Genomic DNA, 25,321 nt, shown 5'->3' with positions numbered 1-25,321 from the left:
GTCCCACATCTATCTATCTATCTATCTATCTATATATATATATATATGGCTAATATGCAAAGTGTCCCCTCAGGAGTTTGACCGGGAGACCGGGAGTGCGATCCCTCACTATGGCATGTGCTGATCACCAGGGAGTGGCGTGGAATGAAGGAAGGCCCCAGTTAGCAGCCAGGGAAGGAAGGCCCCAATTGGCACTGATCGCCAGCCAGGCCTAGGGACCCTAACCATGCATGAATTTCATGCACTAGGCCTCTAGTTTTGAGATAATAGTGATTCTAACAGCACCATGAACTCAAATGTCCATTGAGGTTTTTTCCAGAAAACTAATAGCATGAAATTTATAAACAAGACTCCTTATAAGGATGAAAAGATGATTTGCCATTCAGTTGTGTTGTTGTTGTTGTTTAATATATTTTTATTGACCAGAAAGGAAGGGAAACAGAGAAGAAGGGAGAGAAATAGAGAGTCAGAAACATGGATGAGAGAGAGACACCGATCAGCTGCCTCCTGCACATCACCCACTGGGGATGGAACCTGAAACACGGACATATGCCCTGACCAGGAATAGAACCCTGACCTCCTAGTTCATAGGTTGACACAACAACTGAGCCACACCAGCCAGGCCAGTTCTTTATGTAATGCTAAAGGGCACTTTTAACACTTAAATCCAGAATATTTCACCTATAGTGTTGGGTAAACACAGCAAGACTTTCTTCGAGATTTCCTTTGGAGAATTTATACACAGAGATTAAGCAGAGCAGAATTATTGCTGAGTCCCTCTGTCTTCCCTCAAAGGAGTCTCCATACCCAATGAGGTCAGATCTGCCCACTAGGTTCTCCCGCTCTCCTGGAAGAGCTAAGGATGATAATATTAGTAAAGCTGACTCTTGCTATATGCCAGGCGCTATTCTAGAGCTATCTGCAGAGCCTCTCCTTTAAGAGAACATGTGTCTCTTTTGCAGTTGTGAAGACGATCTCTCCGAGGACAGAGAGGAGCTTCTGCACGGCATTTCTGAGCTGGACATCAGCAACTCGGATTGTTTCCCATCCCAGCTGCTAGTGCATGGAGCTTTAGCCTTTCCCCTGGGGTTAGATTCCTACCATGGTTGTGTTATAGCGGCTGCCCGCTATGGCCGGGGCCGGGTGGTAGTGATGGGCCACAAGGTACTATTCACCGTGGGTAAACTGGGCCCCTTTCTGCTCAATGCTGTGCGTTGGCTGGACGCAGGACGCCGAGGCAAGATCGTGGTGCAGACGGAACTAAGGACAATGAGTGGTCTGCTTGCAGTGGGGGGCATAGACACCAGCATTGAGCCCAATCTGACCAGTGATGCGAGTGTCTATTGTTTTGAGCCCACGAGTGATGTGGGAGTCAAGGAGCTGCAGGAATTTGTAGCTGAGGGCGGGGGCCTGTTTGTTGCAGCCCAAGCCTGGTGGTGGGCCTTCAAGAACCCCGGAGTGTCGCCTCTGGCTCGGTTCCCAGGGAACCTCCTGCTCAACCCCCTTGGCATCAGTATCACAAGCCAAAGCCTCAATCCAGGGCCCTTTCGTACTCCAAAAGCGGGGATAAGGACCTATCACTTCCGCTCCACTCTGGCTGAGTTCCAGGTTATAATGGGCAGGAAGAGAGGGAATGTGGAAAAGGGGTGGTTGGCCAAGCTGGGGCCCGATGGCGCAGCTTTCCTGCAGATCCCTGCAGAAGAGATCCCTGCCTATATGTCTGTGCATCGGCTCCTCAGGAAGCTGCTGAGTCGATACCGGCTCCCAGTGGCGACCCGAGAGAACCCAGTCATCAATGACTGCTGCAGGGGTGCTATGCTCTCCCTGGCCACAGGTCTGGCTCACTCTGGGAGTGACCTCTCTCTGTTAGTCCCAGAAATTGAAGACATGTACAGCAGCTCCTATCTGCGCCCCTCTGAATCTCCTATCACCGTTCAGGTCAACTGCAACAATCCAGGTATGGAAGTAGGGGTGGGAGCTCAGGGTTGGGGGACTGAGACATGATAACTTAGCTCACTTCAGGGACCTGATCACTTCCAGAAGGCCACCTCCACCCTTTGCCATGTACTTTTAAGGTGATAGGGATTGGGGCATTAGGTAATGTTTGCAAGAGTTGAGTCAGGGCAGCGTGGACTGGAAAGATGTACAGAACTCATGAAGGGCCTGTGGAGATGTTGGATGGAGATGGGATTATGGAGGGGGAGTAGTGATTAGAGTATAATGACATAGGTTCACATGGACAGGGCACTCTCATAAACATAGAAATCTTGAGTAGTAACATGAACAGTGATTTGGAACCTGCATCATCTCCCATAATCCCATCGGGTGCTTTTGACAGGCACCCGATATTGCTGGATGAGCACTGGGCTGTACATACCTGGAAGGCAAATTATAGAAGTCTCCCTGCCTGACACTGCTGCCTCTGCTGACCTGAAGGTAAGGCCACACCCACCTCCTCAGGAAACATGGAGCCCAAATGTCCTTGCTTTCACAGTTGGCATCTTGATCCTCATAAAAACTCTACTGGCAATATGGGGCATGTACTTTCCCCCCCATTTTAAGGATGAGGCAACTAACATGCAGAACAGTTAAGTGATTGATTGAAATGTATAGATCTGATATATTTCAGAGCCAGGACTCAAACCTAATCGCCTCCTTATCCTTAAGTTTTGTGTGTTTCACTGATATCATAGAGTAGGGAATAGAAAGGTGCCATGTGGAAGGCGCCCTAGCACACAGTGGTATTCAGTAAACCTTAGTTCACTTCCATCTCATATGTCTCTCTCACTGTAGCACAAGGCCTTTCTGATCCAGCTTCTTCCTGGGATGCCAAAGACTGCTCCTTGCTATCCCTGGCCCGCCTCCGCTCTGTCACTTACACATATACATACCCTAGTCACATATTAAGTTGCAGTGCTGCTCTGTCTCCCTTGAGGGTCTCTGTGACAGGACTTACTCTGTGCCTACATTTATCCTAGAGTTTGATTAGCATAAACCCAGGAAAACAATTCTAGGACTCCACCAAAAACAAGGGTCACTCTACTGGCTCAGGAAGGGGAGTCTTATAGATCGGAACTGAGTCAATCCTCTACCACATCAACCTGTCACACTAGATGCCACTGGGCCTCCTCTGGAGTCAGCAAAAGGCTGGATCCCTTCCATCCCATTGCCAACACCAGAGTCCCCATCATGGAACACCTAGTGCCCTCACATCAGCATCTTAACATCACCTTAGTAGAGCTGTTTGACTCCCCTGGGAGGATATTTTCACACCATTCAGTCCATACCACCTAAAGAATGATGCAATTCCATAGGTTTAGCATACACAGTTCATAGACATGGGGTCATATAGCCTGGTGCCCTTCCTGTCCCCATCTCATGGGCATTATCCTCTTCAACTGCATGCACTTGAGGTGACTCTGTTGGGGGGTATCTCTGCTCCAGATACAGATTGGCTGCCATACAGATGACCTGACCAGGGCCAGCAAGCTGTTCCGAGGCCCACTGGTAATCAACCGGTGCTGCTTGGACAAGCCCACAAAATCAATCACCTGTCTCTGGGGCGGCCTCCTCTACATCATCGTGCCTCAGAGCACCAAGCTGGGTTCTGTGCCCATCACTGTGAAAGGGGCTGTGCATGCTCCATTCTACAAATTGGGTGAGTGTGCGCTATGGAGTGAACCCTGGGACAGGAGAGTTGGGGGTGAGGAGGACACTGGGACTGTTTGGTGCAGGAAGAGAAAGATTCAGATTGGAGGAAAGAAGGAATGTAAGCCTCCTTAGATTCATCTTTGGAGCCAAGGAGATAGACCAACCCATATCCATGGGGATGCCATAGAAGAAGGATGAAGATGGGGACATGGTTGTTCATGGCCTTGGTGTTCTCCTCCGGGGGTTCAAGTTAGGTGTTTTAACCTAAGGGATTCGGAAAAGGGCATTTCAACCCATGGCCTCTCTTCTCAGGGGAGACATCCCTGGAGGAGTGGAAGAGGTGTCTCCAGGAGAATCCAGGTCCCTGGGGAGAGCTGGCTACGGACAACATCATCCTGACAGTGCCAACCGCCAACCTTCGCACACTGGATAATCCTGAGCCGGTGCTTCGCCTCTGGGATGAGGTGATGCAGGCTGTGGCGCGGCTGGGGGCTGAGCCCTTCCCCTTGCGTCTGCCTCAGAGGATTGTTGCCGATGTGCAGATTTCAGTAGGTGGGTGCCCTGTTCCAAGCAGCCCTGTGGGACTTCTTTCTCCCAAAGGCCATGCTTTGGGCAGCCAGCAGGGAAAACATGCTTTTCTAGCAAGACAAATAAGATGTAATCCTCGTTATTTAAATAAAAAAGAAAAAGGTGTATTTTTAAAAAAATAGACTCAATGACTTTCACAAAATTTGGAAACTACCTAAATGTCCAACAATTATGGAATGGATAATTAATATATTGTGTGTACCCTCAATAGACATTGAGGAAGACATTTAAAGTGATATTTTGATGGTGTTTTACCAGTGAGCCAGGAGGCCTAAAAAATTTGGGCCTATAGAAATTTTATTTCTATAGGGGGGTCTATAGAAATTAAGTAAGCATGGACATTGCTCTAGAATCTAGGTTTTTTTTGGCTTACGATCACTATAAAGTAATATTAATGTGGGCAACTCCACATCTAAATGACAAGAAGGGAACACCCTCAATGAATTCTTAATTTTGAGAAAAGAGTATAATGACATAGGTTCACATGGACAGGGCACTCTCATAAACATAGAAATCTTGAGTAGTAACATGAACAGTGATTTGGAACCTGCATCATCTCCCATAAGCACATGCTCTCAGGTCAGAGTGAGGATGAGAGATCATTATAGAGTGAGAGGATAAGGAGGAAAGCCCTGGATTTGGATTGACCTTCTGAGCAGTACGGGGTTCTGGAAGTCATTGGGGTTACTAAGTATTTTGGGAGATACAAAACAGAGAAGAACTTTGTAAGATATGTGGGGAGCACTCTAACCCTCCACCTCCCTCCTCTATTTTCAGGCTGGATGCATGCGGGGTACCCCATCATGTGCCACCTGGAGTCAGTGCAGGAGCTCATCAATGAGAAACTCATCAGAACCAAGGGGCTATGGGGCCCTGTCCATGAGCTCGGCCGCAACCAGCAGCGGCAGGAGTGGGAATTCCCACCACACACCACTGAGGCCACCTGCAACCTGTGGTGTGTTTATGTTCACGAAACGGTCTTGGGCATTCCTCGAGGCCGTGCCAATATTGCCCTGTGGCCCCCAGTTCGGGAGAAAAGAGTCAGAATCTACCTGAGCAAAGGTCCCAATCTGAAAAACTGGAATGCGTGGACAGCCCTGGAAACATACTTACAGGTATACTAGGCAAAAAGGAAGGGTGATGGGAACCCTTTATTCTGGGGATACGAGAGCATCATTATTAGGTGATGTTCTTGTAACCCAAAAGACCTCCCACTATACCTGTCTCCCATGCTAGGCCTCAGGAGACCCTAAGAAAGCCGAATTGAGACAGACCTATTAGATGATGCGTCTCAGTATATCATTTTGCATGATCCTAAGTAGAATTAACTGCCTCATCCCCACCCTCACCCTATGAACTTAAAGAAATGCATGAGAATAGATAGGAAGCACTGAGAGAGGTGAAAACACGGTAGAGGCATGTGTATTGCTATAAATACAGTAACTATCACAGGCTTTAGACCAGACATAACTGAGATTGACACCAATTGACACCACTGATTGCTATTTAATAGCTATCTAAAACCAAAAAGCCTCCCCACACACAAAACAAATATGGGCTAGGACATATTTTTTTTTCCCTCAGATGAGTATTCCATCTTCTCAATATGACTTGGCTGTGCCTGTTTCCACCTTATAGGCGATCTAAGATTTCTCCCTGGCCTGAACATGGAGGTTGCCTCTGCCTTGAATTATCATTCAAACACCCCAGTTCTGCCCCTGAGTCCCTGGATTAGTTCCCAGTTCATGGTGGAGAGTTTCATCACCTTGGATTCTGGAACTCAATCCCGGACTAGTCACACTATGTAGTTTGGTTTTTCCACCTGCTCCAGTTCCTCTGTGTTTATTCCCATGGCCTTGAGAACGACAGTGAAACTGCCTGGGGGACTCTACTTAAACTTGTCATTAGGGCCACTTCACCCCAGGGACAGAAGTTCCACATCTGTGACATAAAGTTGAGGTTGTTCTAGGGAACTGCTAACGTCTCTTTTCATGCTACAGCTCTACAACCCAGCCTAACATGGGCTGTTTCCAATGGTCTCAGGATGGGTGCCTTTCTGAAATGATACTCTTAACTTTAGCTACCTAGAATATATATAGTATTCTGCTTCTACCAGACTCACTCCCCACCCCCCGCCCCGCCCAAGGCCATTTTAGTTGCCTTGTAAATTAACAAAGATCTATGATTAATGAGGATTATGTCAGGATAGGAGTACCCCAAATATTGGGTTTAACTTTGCAATTATGAAAGATATAAGGATTTTTTTTTCATGCCAGCCCATTTTAAAGCTTTGTGTAATATCCTAGTGAGATATTACATAATCTAGTGAGATATATGATAATGATAGATTTAACTGCCTCAGCCCCACAAGCACAACACACAATCATTTGAGTGTCTGCTTTGTGCTGAGCACTGTGCTAGCTGAGAGACCCCTTTCTTAAAAATTGATTTCAGACAGAGGAAGGGAGAGAAAGAGAGAGAGAAACGTATTATTTGCTTCCTATATGCCCCCTACTGGGGATCAAGCCCGCAACCAGGGCATGTGCCCTGATCAGGCATCGAACCGCACCTTTTGGTGCTTGGGTCAACACTCAACCACTGAGCCACACCAGCTGGGCGAGAGGCCCTTCTTAAGATTCAAATATGAGAGAGTTAGGGCATGAGGCCAGCAGATAAAACAGGAAAGATGGTCCGTCATAGCCATGCAATTAGTGTTGAAGGGGTTCAATGCAGTAAATTCATTTATCAGAGTGTTTTTTAGGTCTTCTTGTTGTAGACTACCTGTCTCATCCTGCCTCATCCTTCTCTTTTCAGCTCCAGGAAGCCTTTGGTTGGGAGCCCTTCATTCGTCTCTTCACTGAGTATCGTAACCAGACCAACTTGCCCACCGACAATGTTGACAAGATGAATCTGTGGGTGAAGATGTTCTCCCACCAAGTGCAGAAGAATCTGGCTCCCTTCTTTGAGGCCTGGGCCTGGCCAATCCAGAAGGAAGTGGCTACCAGCCTGGCCTATCTGCCTGAATGGAAGGAAAATATTATGAAATTGTACCTCCTCACACAGATGTAAGGAGTGCCCAGCAAGGTGGTAGATAGAGAGGTGTGGGGAGGTAGACAGAGACAAGGATTCACTCCTCAGCCTCTGTCTCTTAGGGCTCTAGCCTTGTCCTCTGGGCTCACTGCCCTAGTTCTGTCTCTGGAAAGTGGGTTAAAAACACAGGAAGAAAGTGGAATCAGAATTTCTCAGGGGCAAGGCCTTCTGTTTATGAGTCTTGTTCCTCAGCTCTCTGCTATCAGATTCACTCCTAACCCTAATTGGGCCAGTTCTGAGAGCTTTCTATGCTAGCCCTTGGTTCACCATCATGGCCCATAGCCCACAGAGAGTAGTTCTCATCCTGACATTCTGAGGACTCACTGGATTTTATTTTTAATGAGTTATTCCAAAAACCTGACCATAGAACCCAACTGAAATACAAACATCATGATTTTCATAGCTCCCTGAGGACTGATATATTTTGTGTATTGGGTAGTTTTCAAAGAGCTTGAAAAGTAATCTGGTGAAATAGAACCCATAGCTAGGGTTAGCTCTTAGGAAAGTTGTTTTATTTTGGTATTCTTATTTCTTTGTGTATATGATGAGGATAAAAATTCCTACCCCATGGGTTGGCATAGAGACTCAGTAATTCTGAAGAGGTTTGTGAATACAGTGCATGCTGTCCAAGGGATTGCTTTATTTTATGCTGTTTCACAGAGTAGTGAGCTGACTACTTCCCATAGCCTAGAGGTTAAGATCATCAACTCTCACAGTTGACTCCCCTGCCTCCAAATCCTGGTTCTTTCACCTGTTAGTTGTATGACTCTGGGCAAGTTCCTTAATGTTTCTGTCACTCAATTTCCTCATCTCTAAAATGGGATTGATTTCATAAGGTTATTGTGAGGATTAAATTTTAGTGCCTCTAAAAGTGATTAGAACAGTTAGCTAGCCGTTAGTAGGTACAAAGAAAATGTCAACTGCCATTATTATTATCATCAAATTAACTCACTATCATTGGAGAACTAGACTTCACTTTTAGATGGCTTTTACAAAAGCAGTGTAATTAATCCTATGCCTTCCTACACTTCCTACACCAACCTCTGAAAGGAGTCTGGTAGTTGCTTTATGATCTAAAGGAAGGGCTCTAAATTCACAGGGTTTTACAAGCTACTTAGGGTTTTGGGCTCTTTACTCAGTTCCATTGTTCACGTAGAATTCCATCTTTGATTAAGTAAAGAGTGGATGTCACTTGAAAACTCAGGAAAATGCTTGTCTTTAGCAAACAATGGGCAACTGGCTCAGTGTTGGTGTTTATATTTCCATAGTGACACAGATTTCTATCATTGTCAAGAGTTACTAACTAGTTGGGCAGATAAAGTTAACACAATATAGAAATATTTACTTTGGAATAAGAGAACTAGATATAACCAACTCGAATTTCACTTGATTAAAAGAGTTTCTTAAATGTTCTTCTAATCATATTCAGAAATTCCCATTTCTTTGTAGTTTCAACTAGAGTCGAGGATGTAGGATTAATGTTGTATACATCCAGCCAGTTTTCTTTTAGCTCACTTCTTTTTATTTAGTTATTGTAATATACCATTTTATTTGCTTTACTGAAAACTGGGTGGGTGCATAAATAATAAGATTTGACCTAGATGTTTTTCTTTGGATTTTTTAAAATTTATTTTTATTGATTTCAGAGGGGAAGGGAGAGGGAGAGAGAAAAACATCAATGATGAGAGAGAATCATTGATTGGCTGCCTCCTGCATGCCCCCTACTGGGGATTGAGGTGCAACCCAGGCTTCTGCCCTTGACCGGAATCGAACCAGGGACCCTTCAGTCCTCAGGCCGACGCCCTATCCACTGAGCCAAACCTGCTAAGGCTGGATTTTTTATTATGTCATTTTTTAATAATAGAAGTATTTTCCCTTATTTCATGAATATCTTTCATCTGGGTGCTTTAAACATAGATGTTGAATGTCCATTCAACCTTTAAAATAATTGCTATCAACCTCTGGCCAGTTTGTTCAGTGGTTAGAGCATTGCTCTGCAGACCAATGGATCAAATATTCAATTCCTGGTCAAGGACATGTACCTCAGTTGCAGGCTCAATTCCTGGCCCCGGTTGGGACACACACAGGAGACAATCAATCGATGTGTCTCTCTCACATCAATGTTCCTCTCTCTCTCTTTCTTCTTCTCTCTCCCTCTCTGTGTCTCCTTCCCCTCCACTCTCTCTCTAAAAAGAAGTTAATGGAAGAAATATCCTCAGGTGAGGGTTACAAAAAAAATAATAATAGTTGCTATCAATTAGTGGGATGTCAAGTACATGCCAGTTATTGGACTGGTTCCTTTATATATATAGTTTCATTAAATCCTCACAGTGATCTTATAAGATGGAAATTTACTGCTCCGTTTTTAGGAATGAACAAACTGAATTTGATGGAGGGCAATTGAAGTGCCTAAGGCTACACTGCCAACAAGTGATAGAGCTGGGATTTGAACCTGGGTATTCTGATTACAGTGGGTGTTAGTAACTACAGTGCTTTGAATAACAAAATAAATGAGTAAATGAAGAAATTAACCAGCAAATAGAGATATCTTTATGTCCCTACTTGCCAGCACTTTGGCTGCTTGTACTTGCTCCTCATTATCAGAACAAAAAATACCTTTGTTTATCCCAAATTCCAGTTCAAAGGAAGAATCTGAGGTAGGCTCCTGAAGTGCTTCCCAATAGACAGAGCTGGGATGATCCCTTTAGTGTCATCCAACTCTTTTTAGGTTTCAGGTTATTCAGGTTTCAGTCCTTCCCTCTAGGGCACCATGAAAGCATCTACTAGCTTATTGGATTTTAAATAATGGGTTATTTTGATGAAGTGCCTGACTCCCCAAAGTCCCAGACATTGCATGTTCTCAGAAAGGAAATTAGATCCTCAGTTATTTAGAATAATACTTATATCTATTCTTGCCCTCTTTAATCCATTTTCATCAGTACAGCCCTGGGGATGTCTTCAAAATGTAAAACTATCCATACCTCCTCCTTACTTAAAAGCTTCCAGTGCTACTTTGAATTTAAGATGATGAACTGAACATACAAATTTATCTCTCCTCCCTTTACAGGCCCCACTGAAATTGAAGTAAAAGAAAACTGGAAGGCATTTGGTTATGAATGAAGAAGACCTCAACACATTTCTGGACAGAAAGTGGATGAAGTATGAAAAAAGAATGAAAGAGTGAAGGTACCTTTCAGAGAGAATATAAGCTGATTTGAATAACATAACCACAGAGAGGCTTGGGCACCTAAAAAGTCTATCTACTAAAGAATCATACCAGTTGTAAAATTGAACCCCATTGCATTCTACCCTATCCCTTGTGCATAGAATACAGGCAGTCAACTATTGGTACCAGTGAGAACTCTGTTGTTGCTATTATTGTTGTTGTTGTTGTTGTTGTTTATATAAAGAAATTGAATAAATTACCTGAGAGAGGTAGGAGTTGGTGCTTCAGAATGAAATTTCTTTTTGTGTAAATAAGTGATCCCTTAGCCTATCAGCTAATTCTTTACTGACAGTTGAAACGCCCCCTACTTAAGTAACCAAGTGTTTCCAGCCATAGAAGAAGCTTACTGGAAAAACAGACCGAAACATACAATGACAGAGGAAACCCATATCAACTCCTATAAAAGTCAACAGTTATATTAATGCTTAAATACAACTGGTCAGCTAGGAATTACCAGACATTGAGCATTGGGGGGTGGGGGTGGGGGGCAGTGGGAGGGAGAGCCAAGGGAGATGTATGTAAGAAAAAATTACCAATTAGAATTAGGAGATTGGAAAACTGCACCCAATTCTGGAGGAAACAAAGTCAAAATGGAAAAAGTAACTTTAAAATCTAGTTATATCTTCAAAAAGATCTGAGGTATATTTGTAAGATGAAAACAGGATGCTACAGAGAAAGGAAAAACTGAGAATAAGGAGAGCCCTTTAAAAGTGAAATATTGTCAAAAAATACCCCATAGACAAGTAGAAATAAAGTTGATGGAATCGCCCTAGATATAGATCAAAAATAAATAGCAGAAACTATGAAGAAAGGAAAGATCTAGACAATATCTAACCATTAGTGTTTTTTAAAGAGAAAACAGAAAATATAGGCAAAGAAAAAAATAATTGAAGAACAGAAAGAACTAAGTCTCCAGATTCAGGGGGCTCCAATAAAACCTACATTGAGACACAATTATGTGAAATTTTGGAATATTAAGGATAGAGGGAAGACATTAAAACTGCCCAGAGAGAAAATAAAATTGGGTCATCATAATTAGCTTAGCCAAACAGGAATGAGAAATAGACTGGGCAGCAGATTTTTCGTCAGCAACACTAAAAGCTAGAAGCCAATGGAACAATGTCTTCACATACCTTATGAAAAATTATGTACCCAGAATTCCATAGCAAGCCAAGCTGTTGAGTCAAGTCAAAATATATTTTCTGACATGCAAGTTTTCAGCAAGTCTACCTTCGCTGCACCCTTACTGAAGAAATATCTTGAGGAAGTTCTCCAGCAAAATGAGGATGAGAACCAAGAAAGAGGAAGAAACAGAATCTAGGAAACAATGGACCTCACCCAGGCAGGATGTATCGCTCTAGAGCAGGGGTGGGCAAACTTTTTGACTCGAGGGCCACAATGGCTTCTTAAACTGCACCGGAAGGGCCGGAACAAAAGCATGGATGGAGTGTTTGTGTGAAATAATATAAATTCAAAGTAAACATCATTACATAAAAGGGTACGGTCTTTTTTTTTTTTTAGTTTTATTCATTTCAAACTGGCTGGATCCGGCCCGCCGGCCGTAGTTTGCCCACGGCTGCTCTAGAGTGACAGTTATCCAACAGGATGTCTCACTCTGGAGTAGGGGTAGAGAACCATTTTTCTGCCAAGGGCCATTTGGATGTTTATAACATTTTTAGGCCATACAAAATTATCAACCTAAAAATTAGCTTGCTATATTTGGTTAAACATTTAATTAACTCATCCCTAATGCCTTGGCAGGACAAGACCAAATGATTTCTCGGGCCAAGGGCTGGATGTTCCCCACCCCTGCTTTAGAGTGATTGTTATCCAACAGGATGTCTCACTCTAGAGTGACAGTTAGTAATCCAGCACACAGACCCAGTTCAGATGAGAGTACAGTCTCAGGCTCTCTGGGGAGAATATTCATGTTGTGCCAAGGATAGTATCACTGAGAAGCTACAATGTTTGAGAGTATTGAGTATATACATTCTTTAGTCAACCAAAAAGAAAACAAAACAAAAATATGTCAAGAAATTTAAGCCCATTTCTAAAACAACAACAATAAAAATACTCATGGAATATAAGAAGAGACTCGATTTGACATTGGCGGTAAGTCTATTTCCTTTCAAATGGCACAGGCATGACATTGGATGTGTATGGAAGAAAATGTCGTAGCTTCTATGTGGCTCTCAGTAAACAGTATTTATATAGCCAAAATAATGTAAGTGCTATTTATTGGTACTTAGTGTTCTGATCAGCCTATAGGCAAAACATGAAAGACTTAATTTTTTATTCAGAAATGAAATTGAAATTAACCCTGACAAGTTAAAGAGAGCAGAAAGAGGTTGAAAATTAGCTGTGGGAAAAGAGGTGGAAGGAAGAGTAGGGCTACTCATATATTTAAAGTGGGGATGGAAAAAGAATCTACAGTTAATGGAACGAGAGCTGGAGGATTGGTATGTTGTTCAAAGCTATAAATGCAATAGAAGCATTAAAATGATAACTATCAAAAATTTGGGAAAAGGTAAACAAAGGAAAAGTGAGGATAGTGTAAGTTAAATCCTTATCTTTTGTAATGGTGTATTATTAAAGATTGTCTAAAGTTAATAAACCAAGAAATTATTGTTTAAACATTATTTAATGTTAGGAAGTTAGAATATCTAAAAATAGAAATTGTTAAATGCATTGTCTCTAGGGAACGGGACTAGGGTTAAAAAGGGTGGAGTGGGGTACTGTGTTTTTCATTTCAAGTCCTCTGTACCATTTAATTTTTTACCTTGTGCATGTATTACTTTGAAAATTTGTTAATAAAGTCAAATAAAAATCCTTCAGTGGCTTCATATCGACTAAGCTATAGTCCAACCAGAACCCTTAACATGGCTTATGAGGCCCTCAGGTGTGTTGATTCCTTCATGTGTCCCGGCTCATCAAAGCTCCCCATTACTATCTAGTTGTAGCCACACTTTATATCCTTCAACTATTCTAACATACTTCGCCTTGTTTCTTTAGGTGTTCCATGAAAACAAAACCTGCCCCTGTATCACCGTGAGTCTGGTGATTAAGTTTACTGTCTAGCAGGTTTTCAGTATTTGTTGAGTGAATGAATGCACAATAGAGTATTGTGTGAAGATTGCCAACTAGTGTTCTTTCCCAAGAAGTCACATAATATTTGTCCCTATTCCAATACCATTTCAATACCATATGGAGCTGTAGGCTATCTTGCACTCTGATTCATTGGACATTTTTATTAAGTTTTAATCTCATATGAGATCAACTGGTGTCAGAGATTTCTATCCATCTGTCAGTCTCCTTGGTTTGTTCTTTGCCTGACGTAATCTATTTTCAGCTATTTTTCCTCTATTTGGGAGAAACAGTCAACTATCTAGTGGAAATCTTCAGGCTCCCAAGTTTCTTGTGTCTTGCTATTCCTTGGCTGTTTCTTCTCCATTAGTTTACTGTCTTACTGTCTAACTCCCAAGGCCAACTAGAGCTCTCTAATGAGTATTAACCCTACAGCCAATCTTCAATAATTGCATTTATTAGAATTCCTCATAAGATTAATCTCTGATATATTTCATCTTTAAAGCAATGTCCCTACCAAGGGTCACAACCTCACCTAATATATGTATTCAACAGGTCAATAGCTAACCAGATATGACTTTAGATGTTGACTATTTTTGTTGACATCCTTCTTTTACTTCATGCCTATGTGCTTTACTCCTTTAAAGCTTTTGGACCCTATTTGACTTCCACCTTGAAACCGATTTCTTTCTTTGACCCACATCATTGGAGTCAATCTTCCAAGTGTGGTAGAGAAGGGTGAAGGTGAGCCTCAACTTTTCATAAATCTAACTACATGTACACACAAATAATTCCATATCTAATTCAAGAGAGCTATAGAAATGCTACTTATGCATTTGGATTCTTGTGCATTTAAATGCTATAAAGAAGAAGCATTTCTTTCATAGGAAAGCTTGGGCAGTTTGAGTTATTACCAATGTCCTAGTCTCATGTCAGGTGGTGGATTTCATAGTTGTTTATTATATATGAGAAATAAATAGAATAAATGAATAAATTAAAATGAGCCATGCATTAACAACTGGTAACAGGAGCCAAGTGTTATGTTAATACAAATATGTGCACCTGAGGGCCATTAAAAAGTTATTGTTGTTCATCTGTATTATATAGGAACCCATATAATTATTTAAAAAATGTATATACATATGTACTAAAAACTTCTGCACATAAACTACCTAAATTTTGACATAAAACTTATTTTCACAGATTGCCAAAATTATGCTGAAAGGGTGGGAGTGGGGAAGGCAAAATGATCAAATGTTCAATATAAAAACAAGTCCAGAGGCCCCACAGATATTAAGAGAAGACCCTCCCCCTTCAACACAACCTGTAGTCCAAGACCTAAGTATATAAATCAGCCTATATCTATGCCTATTCCTGTTTTCTGTGAAGTGTCTGTACTTTAAACAGGAGCTAAAGATCTGGAAAAAGACCTTAAACTCCTTCCTCACCCTCCATCAAGATAAACAGAGATGGGAGAAGCAACTCCAGCTATTTTTTGTTTTGTTTTTCACATAGTTTCTCCTTTTGTTTTTGCTATCTGTGTGGTCACTTAAAAATTCACTCAATAAACATTTATTAAACACCAACAATAATTCCAGTTACTGTTATAGGGTCTTGGCATATGACATAAACATAATAGAGCTCCTGCCCTCATAACTTGTGTTAGTCTGGTCCCTCATAGTGCTTTGGTTCCAGTTTGAACATAAACATGAACAAATAAACATATCAGGTATGATAAGTGTTGAAGGAATATAAAACTAAGTAAGGGTGGGATGGGAGACTGCAAAATTGATATGTTTCCTGTTTTATGTAGTGAGGTCCAAGAAAGCCTCTCTGATAAATGTGACATTTGAGCAAATTCTTGAAAGAAATGATGGAACAAGCCATGCAGACAAAGAAAGGTAAAATTATACTTGACATATAGCTACTTTCTCAGACGTAAGTCTTAATCACAGATTTCTGACCTTAACATCATGATAGGAGCTGTTGACCTTACAGAAACACAACTGTTGAGTATCTGTCCTCAAACTACCAAGTCAAGTCACACTTCACAGTATATTCTGCAGCTTCTCTGTGAAATTTCTCTATGACTAAGGAGAAAGAGGGGCTCATCTCAATGGTTACTATGGCCTCTGCCGAAGATATTGAATGGAGACATGACTCTATATTTTTTATATACTAAGTTCTGGCCCCCTGTCAATGGCCTGATGGATCTAGCAACAAGTGGAATTTGGAACCAAATTCATATGGGGAAAATTGATCTGGAAACAACTGGATAAATTTGAATAGCAATGAAAGTTTTAGTCTTACATTTTGATGTGTAAAGTAGTGGGAAACTTAGACTCAGTTATTCTTGGCTTCTCATTTTATACCCTCCCTACTCTCTTCCCTCCCCAAAGCCTTGAAAGGAAGACCTTAATGTCACAGGGCCTTTAGAATAAATGAATTTGGAAAGAATTGTTTACATTTTCAGGGGGAAAAAATAATGTTTAGGCCATAAAATTAGGAACTTTCACACATTCTTTCTCTGTAGGAATTTTGTCATAGAGATATTTGATCTTCCATGACTCACAATCCCTACACACTAACATTTTAGCATCTTGATACCTGCAACCCTTATAGGATTATATGTGAAGACATATAAACCACACTGGTGTAGGTGCAATTATAGGAAATTGGAGCTGTTGTGTGCCTACCCAGTGAGTCTGATATTTCAGAGCCAGAGGGAAAAAAATCCACTCTCAGCCTTGAGGTAAGTCACTGGCTTTCAGACAACTGAAATTTTCAGTGCAAAACTAAACTTCATGTTTAACCTGGTGATGGGAGGAGTTTAGGAATATAAGAAAACCACTCCCTTATTCCTTACTGGAGGAAGAGAGTTTCAGCATGGCAGTGTTAGGTTCTGGGACATCCTCTGTGATTGGAATATTATTGGCTCCTAGAATATGTGTTTCACATACTTATGACCCCAAAAGAAAATACAGGCCCAGGTTAATTTCACAAATACACCAAAGGAGAATGAAAATTTTTATAACTCTGAATTAGGGCTGCCCACCTGTCAAGAGAAGCAGCAAACTTCAGCTTCATTGCTTTAAATAGGCAGACAGGAGCTTGCCCTTAGAGATGGACCATGCTATAATTTGAATAAAGGTTATCATACACATATTAGAGAATGGAAATGTAGTGGTTAAGTCTTTCATAAATATTCTCAAATTAATGTCTTTGATCTTTATTCTTACTACAAGACTATTTTAATAAATACACTTGAGTGTTTTAATTTGGGAGATATAGTTTTAGCAGTACTTGTGTTAGCCTGGTCCTCTGGGAGTAAGAAGCCAAGATGAGATCAAATATGCTAGGAGGGCCATCAGACTGTGATATGTGATATGGGAGAGAGCAAAGGAAGGAAATGTTTACACTGCAGTGCAGGACTCAGAAAGTTTGGTCAAGGCTAAGGGAGAGTCCTTGAACCAAAGTCACCCATCAGAAGAGTCCCATGTCTCCCTGGAATGGGCCTACCTTAGTACCCCCACCACACTTAATCACTTGCCCTTAGAGATGGACCATGCTATAATTTGAATAAAGGTTATCATCCTTGGCCTTGGTGTCCAGGATTCCAGAGCCACCAGCTGGGACTGTCTGTCAATCCCCAAAGTTGGAGACCTGAGCAGGCCACCACAGTACTTATTCTTAAAACAGTTGTAGACACCTGTTCTGGATCATCTTAGTGACTTAGTCAACCTCCCCAGTGACTCATGCCAGTAAATGCACACAGATGGACTCATCCATCTCTATTCCTAAATTAGAGTCTGGTTAATCCTTTCCAGATTCTTGGGGGCCTTTGAGGAAAGAATATATGGGTCACATAACTTTAACATATAACTAAAAATAGTTGAAGAAGGCAGCCAATAATTCTTCATGTTGGCCCATATTGGAAAGCATATCTATGAAGTAATCCTTGCATTTGGCTTAGTGAGAATTCCTGAAGGGATTTTCTTCTAATTGACAAAAAATGGACTGATTTACAATAACAATTCTGATTTGTGTATGCCTCTTGCATATCCTGGGCAATTAAGTATCATATTACTTATGTATATGTATTGATTATAACCCAGAAAGAGCAGGCATTGCAGTGCAAAGGATATGCATTAGCATGCCTGGCTTAAACCCATTCATATCTAGCCTTGGAACTGGAAATGGCTTCACTTTCCCCTGCATGCTGTAAGGAAGAGATGGGTTATCTGAACAGATTTGGGGTTTGGTGGAATAGGGAACAGAGTTGAGGAGGTGACCTCAGTGTTTCCTACCTGGCATCTCTTAAGCACCTTTCTCCAGACTGTAGACCACAATCCAGATTCCTTCATACAACCTCAACACCTGGCCCAGGGTCTCTTCAGAGCTAGCACTACGTGAGTCCTGTTAACAAGTGTCAATCACCATAAACAACTGGTCTTTCTCAAATCAAGCCTTTCACTTTCACATCTCCACACTGTGCCTGTGATGCAGTCTTATACTGCAATACTCTCTCTGCCCACAAAGGTCATATAGATTTTTCCAAAGCTAAATTTTAGTGCTGCCTTCTCTGTAAGTTCTGTAAAGCTGAATTAGAAACAAATGCTTCTCCCTTTCTGTTCCCTCGTACTTAATTTGCAACCAATTTTGGCATCTATAGAAACTGATCTGATATGGCTGTTTTTCATGCCTGCTCTCCTCTAGACTTATTGATCATAGGGTCATCGCCATCTCCCGAAATGCCTCCCAGAATATGTGCTCAATGAGAATAGGCTGACTTTCATGGAGCAGTTTCTATTTTCCCTTCAGTGTGATGAAAGGTCTGGGATCTGCACCTCCACATGAGCAATGACCCTTTAGTCAGAACCCATGCTAGTCCCCATCTTTTATTTCCAGGTGTTAAACAGGCCTTTATTCTGAATCCTATGTTGTTTTGTTTCCATTTTTTGGCCAACTCCTGATCCCAAAGGGCAAGTACCTTGTTGATGGTGGGCTTGCTTTTGCTCTCTGGACCTGGAAAAATCACCTTTGCTCAAAGCTCTTTCTTCTATTAGATCAACACCAAAATATGCTCAGGAGTCTTTACAAGAGTGGGCCCAGGCAGCATGGCTCAGCAGTTGAGCGTCAACCTATGAACCAAGAAGTCATGGTTCTATTCCATGAGAGACTGGTTAAAAGCTAAGAGCACAAACACACAGGAGATCCTGAGCTCAGCGTTTGACATGTCACACTTCTGACCCACTCCCCGTGTATCCATCCCTGATTTGGCTTCCTGAAGGTCAACTGTTTCCTGATATGAGACCTAAGAACTCAACTAACCTCACCTCACATTTGGCTTCCATCCTGAGTATTCAAAATCCTGATAGGTTTTATCCAAACTGTCTCCCTTGTGTGGGTTTCTCCTTGCTCTTTCTTTCTGAAACCTGATTGCATTTGGTCCTGTGGCAAACAGGTTTCCAATAGTCCTTCTAATACTCAGTTAATTACTCACTAATAGAATAGAAATTTCTTGAACATTCACTATATACTTATTGATTTATTCAATATACATTTATATATTTGTTAAGAAACTAGAGTCTCCAACATGCCAGAAATGAAACCAGGCAACGAGGACCCAATGGTGGGCAAACGGAGGCAAACTCTATACTCATAGCATGAGATCCTATAAGAGAGGCCAACAGTAACCAGAGGACTATACAACTAAATATAAAATTACATGCTAGACGAGAACTAAGAAGAGAGGTATTTGTGTAGTCAGGAAGAGGCTTTGGTATAGTTTGCAGGTTAGGAAAGTCTTTTCTAGGAAAGTGGTGACTGAGCTAAGATAAGAAAAAAGTCATTTTCTAGGAGAAGGAAATTTCACTTTAGGAGCGGGTAGAGTCCTGGGAGAAAAGAGAAACCACAGTGTTAAATCAGGCTGAAGAACTGAGCAAAGGTCAGTCCATGTGGAGGCTGGATATCTAAGTCAATAGCCCGGAGCAGGGAGGAAGCCAGAAGTATGCAGGAACTTTCATAACCAGATTTGAACTTTAGAATGAACACTAACTGCAGTGTTCATCTTATTATTAGGACATCAGCCATATTGGATTAGAGCCCCACCTCATTGGCCTCATTTTAATTTAATCACATCTTTAAAGATCTTCTCTCCAAATACAGTTACATTCCGAGGTCAGGCCGAGGTACTGAGGACTGGGACTTCAAAATATAAATTTGGGGGAAGAGATGAACACAGTTTGATCCATAATAAGAAGAAGTTCAAGATGTATTAAAATAAGAATCAGCACTTCATTCCTGGTTGTTCCAACTCTCAAAGAAAAAATAACTACTTTAAAATACTGAAAGTATGGTTTGGTACAGTTCCAAAGAGAAGTATAGTAATAATATAGCATTATGTCAATTTAAGAGAAAAGACTGACAATGAATCAGTCACCACTGCAAAGTGTGCATTGGAGGCAAGCGGTAAGGATGGAGTGTGGAAAGGAGTCCCTTGGTGACCTTGGAAGGAATAAAGTGGTAGAAGCAGAGGCTGCATAGCTGAGGTTTGAGCCTCATTCTTGACAAAGGAGTGGGTGAACCATGGGGAAGAAATGGTGTCTTCTGCACAGGGATGCAAGGAAGGGAGTTGAACCAATCTATATTTTAGTCTAGGAAATAAATCACAAAAATGAAAACACAAAAAGGAGAGGGAACTGGATAGCAATATCCTGGAGGAGGTGCTATCTGTTTTGTAAAGAGCGTGACCTACAGGTGTGGTGAAGAGACTGGTCTTGACAAGCCCCCAGACAGAAGAGAATATGACTGAAGAGTCAACTACATGTTTGTGGGAGTACCTGCTGCTGCTTTTAAATGATGCTTATGAAGAGACAGTCATAAACTTTTTCTTAAAAATAGGAACATCTGATAACTTTAAAAACAGTGATAATTTACTTGTAAAACCAAAGGTAGCCCCAATGGAGTTTTAGAAAATAAGGTGTCTAAAATCCCCTTCTCCATAATCATCTTCCAGTCATAACACTCACCCTTCCTGTATCCTCTCTCTTCCCCTAAAATCAAAGCAAAATAAAGCTTCAATGAATTAAAAATGGTGTATCTATTATGCAAAGCTGTGTAAAATCAGATTCACGCAAATCTCCTAGTACTACTCTCCCACATTGATTTTTACCTTCCCACCCCTTAGGTGAAATACAAGCAGCAGCTACTCGCTAGCTTTAGCGGTAATTTCTGCTGCCAAGCAGGGACTTATCTGTGTGGTGATGTAACTGGCACAGTTCCTTCCCAGCAGCAATATCACTAGGCATGATTTCTGTGTATAATCCCAGGCCCCGTTCTCTCTGCTGAATTCCCTGGATCTCTGCGAATGGCCCCAGCACAGGTTGCATGGCAGGTGCTGACCACCAGGGGGCAGACACTCAACGCCGGAGCTGCCCAGCAGTGGTGACTTCAGGGGTGACACACCCCGGAACCAGAGAGGGCGGACCAGAGAGGACAGAGCCCGATTCCTCAGGGCCAGGCGATTCCACCTTCTGCGGTGCGTTAAGTTGTTGCTGGGGCACTGTCGGCCCAGAATCTGGTTTATAGCACTTGCGTTGCAACTTTGCAGAGTGCCCTCTCGCACTCCGGGACCACTCAGGGGATGTGGGGGAGCCCCTTTCGGTCGGATCCCCGAAGGCCAGGCCGAGGGACTCCATCTTCCGGAGGGACTCCCGCTCACTCTGCAGACGCCCACCTGCCGCTGGGTCGCCCCACGTGCAGCGGCCGGGGAGTGACAGAGGGAGGTTGGCTCCAGGGCGTGTCCACCAGTCTCACCTAGTCCCGCCCCACCGGCCACCACCCAAGACCGCCTGCATTAGTCTCTGCACCGGAGCCAGCGCCGCGACCCGGAAGACTCAAGCGTGAGTTTTCTTCCGTTTTCTTTTTTTACATATATTTTTTTCTGTTGATAGTACTACAGATATCTCCCATCCCCCTCCCTTTTCCCCTTCTCCTCTCTGCCCCTACCCACCCACTCCAGGTTTTCACTACCCTACTGCCCGTGTCTGTGGGCTGCGCATATAAGTACATAAATTCTTTGGTTTATCTCTCCTCCTTCGCGCCTGAGTTTTCAATCCGAGCTCCGGCTGGGTGCCCAAGCACCCTACACACTGCGGGGCCCCGGGTGGCAGGCGCATGCGCGAACTTCTATCAGCGTGTCTGTCTCTTCTTCCCGTCAGGTTTTTATTTCGTTTTGTTTCGCCGGTCGGATGGTATTCACTATTTGTCTCAAAACACTTTTCTCTCGCCCCTTTGAACTTGTGAGTCAAGAATTTGACAAAGATGGGTGTATGTGCGTGCGCACTTTGGTCTATAGATTTGGGGGTCAGCGTCCCAAGTGTATATTACTCATCTCCTGTGTTTTGTGTGTTTTTCCTGTAAAACGAGGGCTGTCCAGATTAATGAAAGACTTCACTTGTTATTTCAGAGGTAATGAACAGGATATTGACCTCAGGTACCAGAACTCTTTCCTGCCTTTCCCACTCCTGAACCCAAAAGCTGGGATCGCACACCCACACACTCCAGGCAGGAGATGTCTGTCTTTGTGAATTTATTGTCCTAGGAGCAATACTGAGAAAGAAATGGTAGATTAAAAAAAAAAAAAAAAGCCCAGGCCTGTATGTTCAATGGTTAGAGCCTCTGCCCACACACAAAAGGGTTGGATTCCCAGTCAAGGGCACATAACTCAGTTGCAGGGGCATGTGCAGGAGGTACCCAGTCAATGTGTCTCACATTGATGTTTCCCTCTCTCTCTCCTTCTCCCTCTCCCTCCCTCCCTCCCTCCCTTCCTAAAAAATCAATGGAAAAAATATCCTTAGGTGAGAACTAACAGCAACAACAAAAAACCACCCTGGAATTTTACAGGAAGTACAAGTCAAGCCAACTAGAGATCTCGTGGAGAAACAACATAGCAGGAAAGGGAAGTGCAGAAAAAAATGGAAAGTCCAGGCCCTGGAGACCTGAAAACCCAGAGTGAGGCACTAAACTTTTGCCATATGGACAGTGGATGAAAGTGGAGGGCTCTTATTAGGGAGAGATGTCTGTAGGATGGCTTGAGAAAGATGTAGATAAGAATACATCCTGGGAAGAAACTAACTTGGTTCTGTCTAGATATATATGAATGTAAATTGAAGGGAATGACGTGAAGGAAGATGAAGGAATGAGGTGGAAACGGAAGGGAGGAAGGCAGCAAATGCAGCAGAGAGCTTTGGTATCTGTCTTAGTTTAGATGCTTCCCCAGAGCAAAGCTTAGCAGATGAACTTGAGTACAGGTAGTTTATTTGGGAAGTGAGCTCAGAACCCAGAGTGAGGACATAGGAGGAGGAGACAAGGAAGGTGGGAAAGGCAGTGAAGGATGAGGCATGTCGCTGAGCTGTTTTCCACTGTGGGCAGCCAGAACTCAGTTCCTCCGAGGGCCCTTTGAGGACTCTAGGATGCATCTCAAGCAGCCACTGAAATTAGAAGTTGGCGGAGAGGACATGGCACCAGCACCTACGCACCTACTACAGGATCCTTGTCACTTGGGGCAGATCCAAAGGGAAGCAAAGGGACAGAAACATTTTCTCAGTGCCCACTGCGGACCCAGCCCAGGAAAAGGCGTTTTACATGCATTTCTTAATCTTCAAAACCAATCCTCTAAGAGATGTATGATTTTTTTTTCTACAAATGGGGAAACTGAGGCTTCATTAATTTATTCAAGAGGACTTGCTCTGAGGGGGATAATGAGCTTACTTTTAGGAGCAGCGAATTTTAAAAGAGCTCCAGAAATTACAGAATGCTACCCAAATGGAGGTGGTGAACTCCCTAGTTAGACAGGATAAATTGGGAGGCATTTCTAACTCATTTAGTCAAAGAAGCTAACAGAACAAATGCAGTTTCTGAAAGGTCACCTAACGTTTTTGTCCAGGGAAATGAAATACAAGTCACCAATTGCATTGATCTACCAGGCCCCACAGGATCAGCCCCTCCCCACTCCACTCAGGTCCTGCTCCTCCCTACCCGTTCCTCTGCGGCCTCCCTGTCACTTCTCTTTGTGGGACTGCTCTTCTCCGGCAGCCCCATCAGGACTCAACTAACATGTCGGGTTTCAGCTTCCATGTCACTTTCTCATAAATGCCTTCCTGTCACAGAGTCTAAAGCACTTTTCCAGTCATTTGACACATCACTATGTTTTATTTTCATCATAACACTTATTAATTGCTGCATTTTATTGATCTGTTGGTCGACCTATTTATGGTCCTTCCCCTTATAAAATACTAGGTTCAGAAAAGTGGGGACCTTGTCTGATTTGTTCCTTGCTGCACCACCAGTGCTGGCACATAGTGGGGACCCAAGAAATGGTTCTCGTCCGAATGTATTCAGTCCTTCTTGTGTTCACTCACTGCTTCACCTGTTCTGATCACAGTCTTTGCTCTTCTCTGCAGCAGCTGAGTGATCATGGCAACAACTCCCATGGTGGCTTTTGAGGCCCTTCTAAATGGAGTGACAAGCTGGAATGTCCCTGAAGGCCCCATCCCGTGTGAACTGCTTCTCATTGGAGAGGCTGCCTTCCCAGTGTTGGTGAATAAGAGGGGCCAGGTCCTCATTGCTGCGTCCTCCTATGGCCGAGGCCGCCTGGTGGTGGTGTCCCATGAGGGCTACCTGCTGGATGCTGGCTTAGCTCCATTTCTTCTCAATGCAGTGAACTGGCTCCGTCCCTCTCCTGGGGCTCCCGTGGGAGTGCACACCTCCCTGGAACCACTAGTTACCATCCTGCGGGGTTCTGGGATTGAGGCACAGGTTCAGCCAGAACTGGGAGACCGCTCAGGGGTGTACTGCATCAATGCCTACAATGAAACCTTGACTACAGAGCTGGTCCAGTTTGTGAAACGTGGTGGGGGCTTGCTCATTGGGGGCCAGGCCTGGTACTGGGCCAGTCAGCACGGCTGTGACAAGGTGCTATCCAGGTTCCCTGGGAACCTGGCGACCAGTGTGGCTGGAGTGTACTTCACCGACACCTATGGGGACAGAGGCCCATTCAAAGTCTCTAGGAAGGTGCCCAAGATCCCACTCCAGGTCAGGTGAGTAATATGTCCCTCAGGGAGTCTTTCCCAATGACCCTATTGAAATGAGGATTAACTTTCCATTCCCTTTGCCACAGTGTCTCCATTATTCCCTAAAGATCATGATCACATATCTATATCTATATCTATATCTCTATATCTATATCTATATCTATATCTATATCTATATCTATATCTATATCTATATCTATATCTATATATAAAACCCTAAGCGACCGGAATGACCCGTCGCTATGACATGCACTGCAGGGACGGGGGTAGGGGGCAGCTGGCCCCGGCCTTGATCACCCCCTCAACCCCAATGGGGGTGGCTGGCTGGCCAACCTCCCACTGTCCCCTTCCCTGGTTGGCCTGGCCCTGATGGGCCCTCATTGGGGCGGGGCTGGCCGGACCCCACCCATGCAAATTCGTGCACCTGGCCTCTAGTGTGGAATATAATGAACAACATAAACTGATTAACTAAAATAGATCCAGAGACATAGAAGCATCAAACAGACCATCCAACCCCGGGGGGTTGGGGGAAGAAGGGAGGAGAGATTAATCAAAGGACTTGTATGCATGCATATAAGCATAACCC

General features: G+C 43.1%; 2 protein-coding genes across 5 annotated transcripts in view; both read left to right on the top strand.

Moving 5' to 3' along the window:
* TCAF1 (TRPM8 channel-associated factor 1) overlaps positions 1 to 11,852 on the top strand; it is a 43,622-nt gene extending 31,770 nt beyond the window's left edge. For 3 of the 4 annotated variants that reach the window (XM_006774517.2, XM_006774515.2, XM_006774516.2), the window contains exons 3-9: positions 963 to 1,957; positions 2,339 to 2,436; positions 3,445 to 3,658; positions 3,964 to 4,203; positions 5,017 to 5,354; positions 7,054 to 7,304; positions 10,397 to 11,852. In XM_006774517.2, coding sequence (XP_006774580.1) covers positions 963 to 1,957; positions 2,339 to 2,436; positions 3,445 to 3,658; positions 3,964 to 4,203; positions 5,017 to 5,354; positions 7,054 to 7,304; positions 10,397 to 10,406 — 2,146 coding nt within the window. In that variant the 3' untranslated portion in view covers positions 10,407 to 11,852. Of the gene's footprint in view, positions 1 to 962; positions 1,958 to 2,338; positions 2,437 to 3,444; positions 3,659 to 3,963; positions 4,204 to 5,016; positions 5,355 to 7,053; positions 7,309 to 10,396 lie in introns of those variants that run through there. The other variant, XM_006774518.2, reaches the window with a different exon arrangement.
* A 9,629-nt stretch (positions 11,853 to 21,481) lies between these two features.
* On the top strand, positions 21,482 to 24,846 carry LOC102771876 (TRPM8 channel-associated factor 2). Its single transcript, XM_015570982.1, has 2 exons — positions 21,482 to 21,543; positions 24,106 to 24,846. Exon 2 carries the CDS (start codon positions 24,119 to 24,121, stop codon positions 24,743 to 24,745), a length of 627 nt encoding a protein of 208 aa, XP_015426468.1. The 5' UTR covers positions 21,482 to 21,543; positions 24,106 to 24,118; the 3' UTR covers positions 24,746 to 24,846.
* The last annotated feature ends 475 nt before the right edge of the window (positions 24,847 to 25,321 follow it).

This window comes from Myotis davidii, unplaced genomic scaffold (assembly GCF_000327345.1).
Source record: "Myotis davidii unplaced genomic scaffold, ASM32734v1 scaffold1488, whole genome shotgun sequence".
Classification (NCBI taxonomy): Eukaryota; Metazoa; Chordata; class Mammalia; order Chiroptera; family Vespertilionidae; genus Myotis; species Myotis davidii.
This window is presented reverse-complemented; position numbering and strand designations above follow the sequence as displayed.